We start from the raw sequence: 17,520 nt of genomic DNA on the forward strand, positions 1-17,520 counted from the left end.
TGTATGGCTCGCTTTTTCACTTACCGGCGCCGCGGCCGGCACCGGCACGGCATTGAGTCCTGCCGGCGCCGTCGCCGTCGCCGGGGTAGCAAGCTTCCCACTTGTGCCGGCCCGGCAAAATTGCATATGTATTGCATATTTATATGAATTGTAGCCGTGTGAGTGTGTAACTGCGCGGGGCGGGTAGGAGGGCGCGGAGCGGAGGGCGCCGGTAAGTGAAAAAGCGAGCCATACATTTTCATACATTTTTGCTTCCCCGACAATGGCACGGCGCCGGCGCCGGTGCCTGTGCCGGTACCGGGCCGGGTATTGGAAAAACGCCCATACAGTTTTTGAAAATTACCTATATACCTTTTTAGAAATAAGTACCTAATGGGCGTTTTTCCATTACCCAGCCCGGCTCCGGCACGGCAACGGCATGGTCGGGGACCGGTACCGGCACCGGGACTTCGTTTTTCCATTGCACCGGTGTCGATGCCGGTTTACGCCCGGTCCCTCCGCTCCGCTCCCTCCTACCCGCCCCGCGCAGTTACACACTCACACGGCTACAATTCAAATAAATATGCAATACATATGCAATTTTGCCGGCCGGCACAAGTGGGAAGCTTGCTACCCCGGCGACGGCGACGGCGCCGGCAGGACTCAATGCCGTGCCGGCGCCGGCGCCGGTAAGTGAAAAAGCGAGCCATACATTTTCATACATTTTTGCTTCCCCGGCAACGGCACGGCGCCGGCGCCGGCGCCGGTGCCGGTGCCGGGCCGGGTAATGGAAAAACGCCCAATGGATTAGAAAATATAAAAATATAACTAGTAACACAGACTAGTAAATAAATAAATTTATATTATTTAACACAACTATCTATACTAATATTATAGAGGAAAGGTTTGTATGTATGTATGGTTTTCACGCATAAACTACTGAACCGATTATAATGAAATTTAGCACACATATAGAGGGTAACTTGGATTAACACACAGGATAGGTTTTATCCCGGAAATTCCACGGGAACGGAAACTATGCGGGTTTTCATTTGAAAACGCGGGCGATTAGCTAGTGAATACTAAAGTTATTCATAATCTTTTAATAAATCTATATATATCTTAATAAATAAATAAATAAATAAATAAATATAAAACTCAAAGGTGACTGATATAGTGATCTATCAACGCACAGCCCAAACCACTGGACGTATCGGGCTGAAATTTGGCATGCAGGTAGAAGTCATAACGTAGGCGTCCCCTAAGGAAGGATTTTAGAAAATTCATCCCCTAAAGGGGTTTAAATAGGGGATGAAAACTTATACCATGAAAATTTATCTTTTCCACGCAAGCGAAGCTGCGGACAACAGCTTGTCCTTGATATATTCTTTCTGACCTGATTTTTTAAATTATTGGACCCAACATGATTAACTTAATCATTTAAGTATAGCCATTATGTAACATTCAGCATTTGAATTAAAGGCATTCAATTATCATATTTAGTAATTATTACATCTGTGGTTATTACTGATTACTTTTTTGATCAGTACATTCATATTTAATATGCACTGTATATGTACATTCGATATTTTTTTCGGATCTCATAATAATTGTTAATTATTTCTCAAGCGTGTATTATCTTCCCAACGTGACATTATTGAATTCCTTAAATTTATAATCTGTATATTGTATATAGCTAAAATATAGCAACTTTAAGAGCAAATGTCAGGCATGTGGAAAAAAACAATGTGAGTACTGAGTGATAAGTGAAAATATGGAAATGGATAAGCCCTTTAGTTGAAGCCTATAAGAATTATTATTTAATTTATTAAATGTTTATATCATAAACTGTGCTAGTGTAAGACTTAAAAAATGACCCACGTCGAGAAACGTCAATCCAGACCTGGAAAAGAGTCAATACACTCTGGACATTTTATGGTGTCGCATTTTGAAGCAGAAGAGCAAGATGATTACGATGACTTAGCTGTACCAGTCCCAGATGAAGAACAAAATGTACAAAAGGAGGCTGTTGTAGCAACATACACAGTACCTGTTTCTACTGAAACATTTCAACTCTCAGATAAAGATGAAAGTAAACAACATCAACAACTTTCTATTGAAATTTCTCTTACAAAATTATTCAAATGCATGACCTTAGCATACAGGTAAATATTTTTAATGTCAATAACAGTAACTATTTTAACCTTAAATGGGTAATTCATTTTAAAAATAATTTCTTAGAGATAGGCATTACAGAGTTAGTCTTGAACAACAAAAGCTTGACCTTTTAATATCTTTATGTATTAAATGTTGTTGTTTCTATTGGTTATTTTCCACTCTTATTGAGTAATCTTTGCAAGTTATCTAATAAAGTCTATGTTAGGTCTATGAAAACATAGTCATATTGTTGATATTGTCTTGTTTTATATGAAAAAGAAAATTCCAATAACTATAATCCTGTTTTATGAAAAATACTAACTTAAAAGATATTCTTCTGTCTCATGACTATTGCAGTCAAATTAAGTTAGTTAAAATTTGTGTAAAAATAAGGAAACACATTTTCTGATTGGTTTAGTGTGCAAAGATAATGTAAGGTCATCAAAGTCTATGAAAGACAGGTCATTTCTGCAGATAAGTCTGTCTGTTAATAGCTTGTGTATTTATAAATATAACATCAAATATTATATTTTGTAATTAAATATTGAATTCTAATTACAGACTTATAAAACTTACTTTGTAATTCTGAATTACACATGCATTTATTTATTTTTTAGATGTTACATATTTTTAAATACAAATAATTTTTAAATAACTATAAAATTATGCTACTTTATTAGATGATTATTATTCATAAGAAAAACATTCTTAGAAATATTGATTTGAAAGCATTACTTACCTTTTCATTATGTTGAGTTTTATTTTGGCAAGTGTCAACTTTGACTTCTAAAGACTAAAACATAATCAAATCATTACAGTTGTGTAATTATTAAACATAGAAAAATTAAATTGTATGCAACATGATTCATTTATATTCAATCCTAATTCCTAATACTATTATAAATGCGAAAGTTTGTGAGGATGTGTGTGTGTTTGTTACTCTTTCACGCGAATACTACTGAACCAATTACAATGAAATTTAGCACACATATAGATTGTAACTTGGATTAACACATAGGATAGGTTTTATCCCGGATGCCGCGAGCAGAAATCTAGTATATTATGAGAAGTAAATCATATTAAATTGAGTTTATAAGAAAATATTATTTACTTGCCTTAAATGAAAATCAATTATTGAAAGGACAAGAGGAAAATGTGTTTGAAATTTTTAAGAGTTTAGCAATTGCAAAAGTATTTTATTTTGTTTTTGAATTTTTATATACAATTCACCTAGGTTCTGATAAATTTTTATATTATGTTCTTAAATTTTTTTTTGTTCTGTCTTCATGATTGGATGATAAATATTAAATTATTTTCTAAATAATATGATGTGGTCTTGTTAAAATTATTGCATTAAGTAAAAAACATTTATGGGACTGCAGTTAAGAGTAGTTATTACTATTTTAATCCACAGTGAAATTAAGGCCGCTGGATAATGCTATTAAAGTCAATGCAATCTACACCATTTATACTACATAAACTCTGTTTTAAATATATTTTTCTTAAAATAATATTTGAGTTCAAAATCTACCCACATATAAATTTCAATTATAAAAAAGTCAGTTAATAAAGTAATTGAATAAAATATGTTTCTAACTGCATATTTTATCCATGTATACTTAGAGTAGAAGAAGCAAAGATAAGATACATTCAGGTTGCTTGCTTATCAAACCATTATTTAAAATAAGCTTAAGATCCCATATTGATAATGTAAAGATAAGATATTTACCGCGAAGTGTTTTCTGTATTAACAGTACAGTACAGTACAACGCTGAAGCTGTACATTTGTCGAGAAACAAAAATTCTTATTTACCCACTATTGAATATGTTGTCTAATATTTTTTGTAAATTAAAAATGGATTTGTTTAGTTCAAAGACTAATTTAGTTATAAATACTCAAACTATTCTTAAGTGTTTGTGACCCCAACATTAATTAAGCAATGGTGAGTAAGATTGATGTAATTTTATTTATCTCATTATTATAGACAAAAACTAACATCACCAAAATGGAATCGTTTCAAAGGTATCAAACTCCGGTGGAAGGACAAAATCAGATTAAACAATGTTATATGGAGATGTTGGCACATGCAGTGTAAGTACAATTTACATTTATTATTGCTAGTCTTCAATACAAGACATTTTTATACGCAACATGTGGAATAAAAAAATCAAACAATTTCCGAAAAAGTGACGTATCAAAACGATAAACAGGCTATGGACCAAGAATATTGTATTTTATTGGCCGTTAATAAGACGCGCTTCATGTTCTCTTTCACTCTTACGCATAAAACAGATTGCATCTCGCTCGCTCGCCTACACGATTTGGGTAATTACCTGACTTAATGAAGCTTTTTTAAGCCTATAATCATATTTTGGCACATGAAAATAAATATAATAATAACACTACTTTGATGGTGTAAAATTTTCTATTATAAATTTTGCATAGTTCTCTACCAATATACGTGCCGGGCTGTATAATCAATACATTTACACGAACCCGACACAAAGACGCTTAAAATTTAAACTCGTGACTTTTTTACACTCGTTAATATAAAAAATCAAATTTGTAATTAATAATCAATAAAGTAGAGAAATATATGGCATTTAAATGAAATGGCGATTTTTTTTTGAGAAGTCAATTTAACAAGTAAAAAAAAAATTATATCATTCATTCATCTATTTCGTATCAGTATTTAATATAGTATAGATTTTTATGTGCAAATTTTGTAAGATATTGAAAAATCATCACGATTTGTTATTTGTAAAACAAGGTGTGATAATAACTGCGTTAAAAACAACCGACTTCAAACTTGCACTTGCAACATTTACAAATACAGACAAAAATGCTCATAAAATAAAAACTACTGGGCCTATCCGAATAAAATTTTTATGGGACCAATTCGACACCATCCCGCATCGAACAAAAAAAGAATCACGTAAATCGGTTCAGAAACCTCGGAGTTATCGGTGTACAAAAAAAACATATCGGCCGAATTGATAACCTCCTCCTTTTTTTGAAGTCGGTTAGAAATAGGCTTTAAATTTTCGTAGTGTAAATAAAATAAAAAAATCTACATATATATCATTAAAGTAATCTGGTACAATAAAACGAGTTTTGTATCTTTTAAAATTAACGGGTTCAATATCCGGTTGGCTATTTTTAACGACGGAATTTTTTGTTATTTTTCCTATTTTGTTTTACTTATTTTGAACTTTTTTGTAGTCCTGTAATAAGAATTAAGTTCGTTACCTACATAGTCTCAACTTTATACTTAATTCACAATGGAATACCAAACCCATGAATTGCCATCGCACTCAAACCAGTTAATTATACATATATACGAATATTTAACATAAATATGCCTTAATGCGTTTGTATATATTAACAACATATACGTATGAATCTCTGTAAATTTCCTATCACAGCCATGCGTTAGGTAGCAATCGATAATACGTGTATGCCCCTTAGGATTCTACTTGAAAGTTCATTTACCTAATGTAGATAAATAAATCTATAATGAGGCTACATTGCACAAGGCGGCTGCCATGTGGCCACCAAGATAACACCATTGACGGCGAAATTTTAATGTTCAATTTAAAGACAAAAAGATTGGGTTTTATAATATACTGCAATAGAAATCATGAGAATGTCTTATCAACGGTCGCTTACGTTACAAATCCGTTTCAGAGATAAATTGGCCGTGTGTACAGTAAGAACGCGGTATTAGATTGTGATTTTTTGTTTTTTTAATTCTCTTAATTGTTTCAAAATGTTTACTTTTAACATTAATTTTCTCGTTATGATAAAATTAAAGTTAGAAATATTGAGCTCTTTTATTTGGGTATTTCAATCTGATCAGAAGTCTTGAAAGGTATTAATCCATTTCGATTAACATAACAACATGTGATGGTGTTAAATATTTAGTTAATTTAATGAATAATATGTTTTAACTATTGTATAAGCATAAATAATAGGAAGTATTTAGCATAATTTCCGCTAGCGTGTTATGTAACAGTAATGTATCTAACTATTTATTTTAGTTATAAAGAAACAAAACACTTTGGTGTGCCAGTTCGCTTCCCCTTTGGATGTTGACACACACGTGAAACCAGAAGTAAGTTCATAATTTATTTTTTATATTTGTAAGGTTATGTATAAGTATATGATTATAATGAACATTTCCCTTTTTAGACAACGATTCTAGAAGGAAAATACTGGAAGAGACGAGCTGAAGCGGTTATAGCAGAATATAAAAAATGGCGCATGTTTCATATTATGCGACTCCTTGGCAAGGGGGACACCTCTGTCCAGGACTCTGTGAGTCATTTTTTGGATTATGCAGATATCTTCATATAAAATGTATATTTACTGGCATTGCAATAACGGCGTGGGCTTTTGAGCGGATTGTTAAAAAAAGCTTATGAATGTTAAGGGTGTGCGGTTTCGGAATATTTAGGGCAAAAACCATGAATATTTGAAGTATGACAAGACATTTTGAGTTCAGTTAATAACATATGCAACTTTTCAGATGTTACAACTGTCCGGTTTTCAGATGTCGGATATGGACACGGTGGAGTCCCAGTGCAGCGACCTTGCGGGCAACATGCTCACAGACGAGGATTATCTTAACTTCATGAGTGACACACTATTCTCCACAATTACTAATCATCAACCATTTGCTTTCCCCGATTGCAGGGAAATTGGTATTGATAATAGTTTTTGTACCGACAGATTTTATATTTATGATAACGATCCAGTTATCGATACAGATGTTCATTTTAATTTTAGCCAGGGGCGCAAGCTTAGCTGACTTCATTCAACCAAGCTTAGGTCCCTTGCAGCCTAATCTTGATGATTTTATGGACACGTTGGAACCACTTCACGGTAATTCAACGCTATTTTTTATATTTATTATAAAGTCGTTCGTATATTTTAGCCGTGTAAATTATATTACTTTTCGCAGATCTTCTGTCATCTACGCCTCGTTTACCGCCCGTACCCGAAGAAACGACTCTTCCCACAGAAGATCCCATTTACAGGAGTGGTATGTCAGTAGACACATATTCTTCCCAAGGTTACATCACAGGAAATCACAACGCCACCACTGCCACAATGCCTACAAGTCAGATGACTATTCACGGTACGTAAATAAAAAAAATAATTAATTGTTAGGTTTAGAAATGAAAATGTTTTTAATCATAACTCTATTTCAGGCACTAGTAATAATACTCAAATGATGCCTATGTCAGAGCCGCCTAAAAATGAGCCATTGCGGATGTACAATAATGATCGGCTATATTCTGAACCAGAAATGCAGAATAATCTACTCGGTACCCAACAGATAATGCCTGCTTATCCGCAAAATACGTATGAACAACAAGAAGTCACTCAGCCAGAACAACAAATTCACAGCAATGTATATGCTACCAAAGCGCCAAGGTTAAGATATGTGAATGCACCACATAAAGTTATGCCCCAACCGGATTCGTATCCTAAATACAACGCCCGTATGTATCTGTAGTATTTTATGTGACAATAATTATTAATTTCGAAGTGTAATGTACTCAGTATGATTATTTTATGTTTTTTCATACAGCACTACCGCCTTCCCAGACGGCCCCAGAAACAGTATCGCTGCTTCAACATCCAGTGCAAAACGTGAAGTATGCGTCGACAGTTGTGATTCAAGGGAGGAGCGGTTATAATAGGGAAAAACCTCGGACTCGTCTCGCAATTTCCTTGCCATATTCAAGTCCCATGTCGAATACTCAATACCAGAATTATTCACAGCCGATACAGTGTCAGGCTCACGTGCCCCAGAACTTTGATTCTCGTCCACCAGTTCGGCAGACGTCCCCGCAAATGCAGTATTTGCAGCCAAATACTTCAGAGTTCAAGGCGAAACCTACGCCTTCTGCTAATCCGCGCTCGTTCAAGCTCCCCTCACCTCCTTTAGCGCCAGCTACTTCACAGCAGGTAATGTTCCCATTTATTCCTTCAAATTTCTCTATTATTAAATTGTTTTACAGCGAAACATATTCTATTTGAAAAATTTGGTTATTTAGGCGCAAGTGACGGTGGGTACGAGTTCGGCAAGCACAGCAAGTGTCCGGAACAAGGAGCAGTTCCGTTCGCACAGCTTGCCCCTGGGCTCGCAGTTGAACGCGGACTGGGTCGTCACCGAGCCTGTGGCCAGTGGCAGCCATGATGCGCCCGTAACACATAGCGCTAGGGTAAGTTTCGTTTTGCTTACGTGTGTACTTGTTCTCGCATATATGAGAGCTTTTAAGCGTTGTCCAATCCTGAAAGTTTTTAAGAAAATCCATGCTAGGTCTGTCTGTTAGAGATATTTTTTTGGACTGGCGAAATTGAATAATTCTTCAGAATAATTTTTCAATAAAAAAAACTGTTTTTAAAATAATCAGTTTGTAATCGATACAGGTCATATCATTCGACAAGCGGAAAAATTAACGCATCGTCCTTGAAGCTTGACCTTGAAGAACTTTATTATCATACATATATGAATATTCCTGAGTGGAATAAGTTTATATATATATATTACTTTTATTTTAAAGTAGCGTTATTTAAAAGATCCAAATCTGTAAGATAATATAATTAGTAATTGCGTTAAAAAAATTTGATTATGAACAGTACGATGATCTTTTTGCATATTTCTGATGTAAGAATATAAGTGCCTTGTTTATAGCAGAATATTAAAAGACAATTTTGCCATAATTTGTTAAATATTTTTTGAATTTATTACAAGTAGAGGCAATCACGATAGTGTAGAGAGCCTAAATGTTTACGATCGGCCGTCATGTATTCATAATCGCCGTAATCGCAGCAAACATCGATGATCATTTGAAAACTATGAATCCCTACGAAAATACCATAACATAACTGTGAAATTGCCCCATACCCTATAAAAATACAATACATATACAGGGTCGCGACTTGAACCCCGCGGCCATGCGCATCAGGTCCCGCTCGACGTCGAGCACGGCGGGCGAGGGGCCGGGCGGGGTCGGGTCGGGCGCGCGCCGCCCGCCGCCGCTCACCAGCGTGGCCTCCGAGCCCGCGCTGCCGCAGGCGAGCGTGATGCTCGCGCAGCTGCTCTCGGCGCAACATTGTGCGTTTGTATTTATGGAAAAATAATAATGGATGCTTCCTGATTTTTTATGAAATAATAATAGAGAATGATTCTACACTCTTTTTTTATTGAAAAGATAGTAGAGAATGATCCTACCCTCTTTTTATGATCTACCGGCTACCCTATTGCTTTCTGTTCAATATTAATGCAACAAGAAAAGTAAGATATCGAGGTGATAAGATTTTTGAAAAATTTAATAGAGTTTATCTAAATTCGAGATTTTGGTGGCGATTACGAAATTATTTTGAACGTTGAATAATTTTTTACAGCTCAAAGCTTATATAAGTTAAACAATAGTACGGAGGAAGGTTTAGGGTCGGATCCCCTGAAGTCTCCCATCTTGAGGGCGCAGCCCTCTCCCATCGGCAGCGATGTTATGTCGCCACATCATGTAAGTTATTTCAAATTTATACACCTTTATGAGTAAATACATTTAATATATCTAACTCCAATTTATGAAAAAAACAAAGCATTCATTGAATCACTTCTTTTCAAATGTAATTACTTTAGGATATTTCATCATTTTCATCTTTCTAAATTCTAATCATCCATCATCATAAAGCCTTATATTACTTATGCTGTTATAATAATTTGTAAAAACAAAACAATTGTCTTAATAACGTTTATGACAAAGTAAATAACAGATTTGTCATTGATGTACCTTGATAATGCTTTGATTTATTTACATAAAGTTGCGGACGTGTTTAAGCATGTGTAGACGTGCAGATATTTATACTTGTATAAATAACATACGTATATATACCATTTTTTATATATTTAATAGGAACCTTTAATATCTAAAAAAAACATTTTAGCACAAAAGACGATTAATTTATCATAATGCGTCGATATATAGGAAAAAAAGTTATGCATATTTCTGTCATCGATGTTAAAAGCCATAGATTTTATTGCAACTTACAATTTTATAGACAACTAATTACATTAATTTGTAAGTTGCATTAGTGATAGGCAGATCTCTCGTAACATATCTAATAATTAACATAGAAAAGCTTATTCTTACAAAAAAAATCATACGATAATCAACCTATTTCCTTATTAGCTTAATTAGATTAGTTCTGTTTCGATTAGAGACTGCCCTCTAAAAAATTGTCTTATCAAGAAAAATGTGGCGTGTTTTGTCGTATTTTTTGCTTAATAAATAAATATGATAAAATTTAACTTAAAAGTTACCAACATAAATGACAATAAATTTAACAGTACTTGGTAAGTATAATAAAAACTAAAAAAAAAATGGCACAATCGTAATCACTTCCAGTTAAAGCAAAAATCTTTTGACCATAATATTTATTGAGAGAATTTAACAGTTTTACTCAGTTCTAAAGTCGATGGTGACGGACATGGTTGGTGATGATGAATAATAATAAAAAGAAACATGTCAATTTTAAATTTATATCTCTCTCCCTAATACAGCTTATCTTAATAATTCTATAAAATACAAGAAATCGCATAAAAGGCCTATACGTTATCAGTCGTAAAGCCCTTATCATAATCGGATTGCGATACTGACAATTTGTCAAATTGTTTTTCTCGAGTATCACGCTCTCGGCTTGTGCAAATTTGTCTCCGACTGTAGACTTCGGTCCCAGTTGTCCTTATCTCGACAATAACGTAATCGGCCGTTATAATAGCAGATGATTTATTTGTTGCTAGCATAAAAATCGTCTATTTGGTATCATTGGCGACCTACATAATGTACATTCTTATCGTTTTGCCAATTTTACAGCTATTTTCGACCCGATAATCAATTGAACATTGTAAAAAAAGTCTAGATTTTGTTTGACTTTTGTAGTAGGTATAAATAATAAATATTTATTTAATATCTGTTGTTTTTCACAAGATTGCAAACTTGTTTTGCATGCTGTTCTATATTTGACCGCTGCCTGGAATTTTTTTAGTGAGAAAGTATATCCACCCTGATATTTTTTGTTGATGTTTAATTTTGTGAAGCTTATCGATCAATTTATTTTTTGTTTTTATCATTCAACCGATATTATTTCAGTATTTTTTCACACTTTGAAATGCCAAAATTTCTGGAATCAATTTAGTTTATTGGATCCGTCTTGAAATCTGTCTGTGAGAAATAGGTAGGTACACATTAAAAATGTAAATAGCCATATCTTGAACTTTGTACAGATATTTAATTGCATAAGAAAGAAGTGGAAGTTTTGTCGCATGTTATTTATGTTATCATTTGAGACGTCTTTAAAACAGATATCTACTTAAATCTAATTTTAATCTGGAATTTCAGTCGAAATTAATTATAAATATATTTAATGATAATTCATCTTTTACCAACTTCGAACAGAAACGCATCATTAATTGAAAGAATCGGAAAGTAATTCACACACACACACATATGTATTGTGTAATATTAAACTAATAATAATATAATCAGACAAATGAAAAAAAAAGACAATTTTCATACAATATTTTTCTCCTTATATTAATTTTTGGAAAATTAATCTTTTTGGTTATTTATTCTCAATGCATAATATTTATTTCATAAGTACAATGCGCGCGTTTACGCCCGCGTAGTTAAAGCAAATTTAATCCATACAATTAAAAAGTGTATATCAAACTAGATTCCTACCGATCCTTTGCAAAGGTATCTCCTATGCGAATGAGTTGATTCATTAGCTTCTAGCATACTAAACTTTCATAGCAACGTAAAAGAACCGCAAACACGTTTCCCATTCATTACAATACAAGTAACAACAAATAAGTGCATGACGGTTGCGTGAACAGTCCCGAGCGCAGTCGCTCTCCCCGGGCGGGTCGCCGGGCTCCCCGCGCGCGGGCTCGCCGCGGGAGCCGCGCCGCACGCACCTGCACGCGGAGCAGAAGCGACGCTACAACATCAAGAACGGCTTCGACACGCTGCAGGCGCTCATACCGCACCTCAATACTAATCCCGCTGCTAAGGTAAGGAAGACTAAAGTATAAAACAATTTTAGGGTCGGCACAAACGGGCTACCGGTCTCCAGCGACAGACTTTTGAAGTGAAAATTCTTTAGGCGCGCTGATAGTAAAATTTCAAGGTCGCGTCCTGGCAATACCGTCACGTCATGGAGTAAGGCGATTTTGGTATTGTATTTGAATCATGCCCAAGAAGTTTCACTTCTGAGTTCTGACACGTGTGCTCGGCACACACGCTGAATGTACTGTAACTTACAGAGTACTGCGTAGCTACGTGTTGGAAAGATTGTTTGTACTGTTAAATTAAACTAAAACCTACATTAACTTTTGTCACTACAACACTATTACGTCTTATATGTAATATGACTGTTAATTATGCTGTTGTTTATGTGTTTATGGCTTTTTTAATTGGCTACTGATTTAGGATGTATCGTTTACGGAGAATCAATATACTGATATGGTTTTCGGAAAAAGTAAACATACCTCTAGATAGAATTTTATGATATTGATGTTTACCGCTATCTGCCATGAAAAACATGGCGATGCGGCATTACGAGAAAATAGATAAACCTATTCAATATTTTTACATAATGTAGTGTTCTTCTTAACTAAGATACTAAAATGATATATAATATTTTAGTTAAGTTAAATTAAACAAATATTTATTAGTACTTTAGAAGATTCGGCCAATATTATTTTATGCAGTGAAAAAAGCCTATTTTGCCTTTTTCATTTGAACCTTAAATAGATTAAAAATAAGAAGCTTTTGAAGAGACATGGAATAACTCAAACAACGTTCTGCATTATCTCATAGTATGAAAATTAACTCTATTTGTTTTGCATATATCATTAAGAGTTAAATAAATGTGTCCCTCCGGAGTAAAAACAAAGAACAACTTGTTAATTTGCATTTGTACAGATCTTACAGTTGACAAATTTGTTCAAGAGTAAGCTAATAAAATATACGTCTTCGATTTTATTTTCAAAGATAACGAAATGCTACAAAGGATTGCACGTCTGACGTCTGGCGTGTTTGTAGATTGTTGTTTGTTATCATACATCGTTATGTAATCAAATAAAATCAACCCGGTCTATTTAATCAAAACCACGTCGACGGTCGCGTCTCATTCAATCAATCGGAATCAATTAAAGCAATACCAGATCGATGGCGCTATGTTTATACGATAATATTATGTCTCTCACTTATGATGCATTTTAAATGCTGTATCATGCTTATATTTCGCCCTTGCAGAATACCTTTTATCAAATAATGAATAATAAAGAGATAACACATAAGATAGTACAGTTTTATTGTCTCGTATTTTCAGATAAGTAAAGCTGCAATGTTGCAAAAGGGTGCAGAATATATAAAGCAATTGAAGGCAGAAAGGAATCAGATAAAGGAAGAAATGGAGAGCTTACGGCAGCAAATCGAATGTTTAAATAATTCCATATCGTAAGTATTCCATTATTTACAGAAATAGGCTAAAAAGTCATTACATATTATAAAACAAAGTCCTCCGCCATGTATGTCTGTTCTTGTATAAACTTAAGCAACTGCAGCAATTTCCATTCTGTTTCCCAGATCATCTTTACACAAATTAAAAGCAATTAAAGCACTATATTCATTGTTCTTGGAGTTGGTTGCATTGTACTTTGCTCTTGATAATAGATAAATTGTCTTGTTTTAAATTGTGTTTGCCCCACATATATTATTAGGCTAGTATCCCTGAGTGGGTACAAAATAGTATACTGATTTCGATGCGATCTTTAATAGAGTTGGAATTATATTGAAAATAGTGACGACAACTATTTTAATGAAGATGTTGATGTATAATGATGTTGAGGGTCACAATAAACAATGAACGTGATCATGAAATGAAAAAGAATTAATCGTTATTTAAGTTAAATGAAAAATTAAAATAATATAGGTAAATAATAATAAAAAATAATTTAATAGGTTTGATGTTAAATATATTATAAATCTGTTAGCAACTGCCACTCGCTGCTGCCGGCGACGGGCGCGCCGGTGTCGCGCGGGCGGTCGGGGCGCCTGCGCGAGATGTTCGCCGCGCACGTGGCCGCGCGCACTATGCACAACTGGAAGTATTGGCTCGTATCCTTTTTGAGTGCTCGAATATAGTGTTTTCATTGCGTATGGGAGGAGTGGTAGGTTTGTTTTGATTATTCAGTTTGCACCATACGTTGCGTATGTATTTGGTAGGGTGAGAAGAGTGCTTAATATTATCATTTATGACTAAAGAAATTTAGGGTATTTTATGTTCCTATACATTATTTATTTCCCTTTAGTTCCATTATTAACTTTCACTCATATTTTCTTAATTTCTTTAAATTTAATAACACAGAAATATTTGTAGTCATTTGTTCGTCCCTGTTTAAAAGAAAGTTGAATTCCTTATTGCCATTTTTCTACCTTAGTATTTAAACAGTTTATTTTTCTATCTTTTCTATTTACTACTGCTCAAATTGATTCATGTCGAAGTCTAAACGTTATATGCCTGAAGATTAGGTATGTTATTATTTGCACGTGCGTGCACACATGCGCAATGTTTTCCTGAGCGCTGGCCAGTTCAGCGTGGTGAGCGCGGCGCTGGTGGAGTCGTTCAGCGCGTGCGTGTCGTGCAGCAGCGGCGCAGACCTCGTGCGCACCACGCTGCTGTGGGCCGAGCAGCACTGCTCGCTCGTCGAGATGAGACCCGGTTAGTGTTTGATCCATGCGCTTTCCTATTTACAATGCCTTTCTTGCCGGTTCTTCTCCGGAGAAACGGCATTCCGAATCGGTGGTAATTTATAAGACAATGTTATGACAATTCAAAAGTTCGTCCAATTGAATGAATGAATTTGTAAATATGTTATATTCAAAAGTTCGTCTAATTGAATTAATAAAATTAATAAAGTTTTAGTTTGAGTTTGAATGATCATTTTGATCTGGCAATATTTGTCACTTGCAGATTATTTTTTTACTTTCTTAACGTTCTTTGAAAAAATTTCCCTAAAAAGTTATTTAAATTCTGCATCACTTAAAGTAGTCTCTTTTGCAAATATGTAATTGTATTAATGTGATTTCTTTACATCCTTTCCACAGCCGTGCTAAACTCCCTGCGCGTGCTGTGCACGACGACGGACATCCTGTCGAGTCCCGAGCGGCTCGCGGAGGAGGCGCGCGCGGCCGCCGCCGCCGTCAAGAGCGAGCCCACCTAACGTGACGTCACACGGACCCACCCCAAGTGACGTCACAAAGTTAGGTCCCAGCGTGACGCGTGACGTCACACGGAACAGCCCCCACGTGTCGTCTCAAGGATCGATCCTATCGTGACGTCCCATGGACCGATCCTATCGTTAGTCACAAGGATCGATCCTACCGCGACGTCACAAGGACTAACCCAAGATGACGTCACACGGAAAAAAATGTGATGTCATAAGGATCGTACTACCGTGACGTCACATAAACCACGCCCACCACACGCCCATCAACACGCCCACCAACGAGCCGGCGAGATACCCACATATCTACTTTCGTTTTACCGTCTTATAAGCGTATCCTTATCGTGCACGGATACGATATGCAAGTGGATTTAACTTGAAAGATTAGCTGGCGCGCTTAAAATAAATGTTGATATGATTCGAAACGCGCAGGGGATCGTGGAAATGCGGTTGCTGATTTAGATGTAAACTTCACTATAAAGGGGAGGGAATGTCATTCGTATTTAATTACGGCATTTACATCTTCTCTTTCTTGCTAGTTGGACTGCGCGAAAAGTAGTTTTGCTGTATCATTTATATGTCTCGATTTGTAAGTGCTGCGTGAAAATTGTATAATTTCGCCATTTACTGACGACGTAGTCAGTTAAAAAAATTCGAAGTTTTATATTATGCCGAAGCTTAATACATTATATGACGTGAGTTCGGAATCAGAAATGTTTGATTTAGAAAATGGGCTAGGATAGGTTTGTTTTATTTTAAAACTTCACATAGGTCGGTTCGCAAACGGTTCCTTGAAGACAAACGTCCAGTATTAGTTTCTAAACTGACTGCATCGTTTGTAAACGGCGAAGTCATGCAATTTACCTGCGACATATTCATGCTGAAGTTCTATCCGGCATAAATTGGATATATTCAGGACCTTCAGTCTAAAAATCATTCATCACCTCAATTGTATCTTTTATTTATTATACAAATGAAATATACGACAATTAAATTTTCTGAACATACTGCGAAATTATTAAATACTCAAATATGTACTACTTTGTGAATTGAACAAAGCTGTATATTCAAATGCATCGGTTTCAAGGGACGTGTCGGTGGTTGATTGCGTTCGGGCCCAATATAGTAATCAATATGATTATGTTACATGGGTATTTATTGTGCAATTTTTGGTGTTCACAAGTCCTTTTTGTAATAAGGATGCGCACAAAATTAATTGAGACGGGTAAATATTATAAAAGTGCGGGTGGATTAACACAGATTGGTGATAATAGAAAATTGTTTTTGTTAAAACTCGGTTAGCGCTTTTGCTTCTTTTCTGTGATTTTACGGTATCATTTAATGCAAATATTGTTATGAACTGTTAGCTGTCTTATTCTCCTGATTTATTCTTATTCAGGATTTTTGTAGAAAGACTAAATTCATACGCTAAAAGCTACAAATTCTCGCTCCCAAATTTCTAATGGCTGGTGCTCGTTCGTTGTGCCTTGTTGAGGGTTAAAACACACTGTTATTTATAAATGAAATTCACACCATTTAATAATAATGTAGGATTATCGATTGTAAAAATGTATATAACTACAACTCAGTGCCTTAAGTATGTGCCTTTGGAAACATGATCAGTGTATAATAGATTAAAAAAATAGTTCGACTCAGACCAAAGATTGTTGTCTTAAGATGTGGCAGTGCAAGGTTCCACAATGTATAATGAAATGAAACGAAACGTGGTCCGCCCGTCCTGTGTTACACGTGAATACCAATCTAGTGTATAAGTGAAACAGAGAATTTATTAAACATGTCGAGATTTAATTTAGAGTAATAACTTTAAGTATATTTACGGCAGTAAGTTACTTTAAGTGAATATTTTTATATGGTTTGTGTCATTACACAAATATTTTTATATAATGTAATTATGTAAATCGGTGCCAACGTAAATATTGTTGTAAATTGTTATATAGTGATATAATTTTATGTTGTATCGTTGACTCTGGTAGCACGTCGTGAGACGCTCAATGTCAGCTTTAAATGAGTTTATGCGATTGTTGTCTAAATACATTGGAATGAAACTTTA

At 34.9% G+C, this 17,520-nt stretch overlaps 1 protein-coding gene across 3 annotated transcripts; it reads left to right on the forward strand.

The window, feature by feature from the left end:
- The first annotated feature begins 1,710 nt into the window (after nucleotides 1-1,710).
- Nucleotides 1,711-17,520, forward strand: LOC123691487 (MLX-interacting protein). Of its 3 annotated transcripts, none has more exons than XM_045635898.1 (17): nucleotides 1,711-2,144; nucleotides 4,122-4,228; nucleotides 6,178-6,251; nucleotides 6,329-6,454; nucleotides 6,666-6,840; nucleotides 6,926-7,021; nucleotides 7,101-7,277; nucleotides 7,351-7,644; nucleotides 7,734-8,113; nucleotides 8,203-8,370; nucleotides 9,083-9,266; nucleotides 9,557-9,678; nucleotides 12,054-12,230; nucleotides 13,553-13,680; nucleotides 14,217-14,340; nucleotides 14,815-14,944; nucleotides 15,331-17,520. In XM_045635898.1, exons 1-17 carry the CDS (start codon nucleotides 1,852-1,854, stop codon nucleotides 15,444-15,446), a joined length of 2,871 nt encoding a protein of 956 aa, XP_045491854.1. In that variant the 5' UTR covers nucleotides 1,711-1,851; the 3' UTR covers nucleotides 15,447-17,520. The 3 variants fall into 3 exon arrangements, with proteins under 3 accessions (XP_045491854.1, XP_045491855.1, XP_045491856.1); XM_045635899.1 differs by having other exon boundaries at nucleotides 6,690-6,840; XM_045635900.1 differs by lacking the exon at nucleotides 1,711-2,144 and adding an exon at nucleotides 3,880-4,079 and having other exon boundaries at nucleotides 4,160-4,228.

Source organism: Colias croceus, chromosome 4 (genome assembly GCF_905220415.1).
Source record: "Colias croceus chromosome 4, ilColCroc2.1".
Lineage (NCBI taxonomy): Eukaryota > Metazoa > Arthropoda > Insecta > Lepidoptera > Pieridae > Colias > Colias croceus.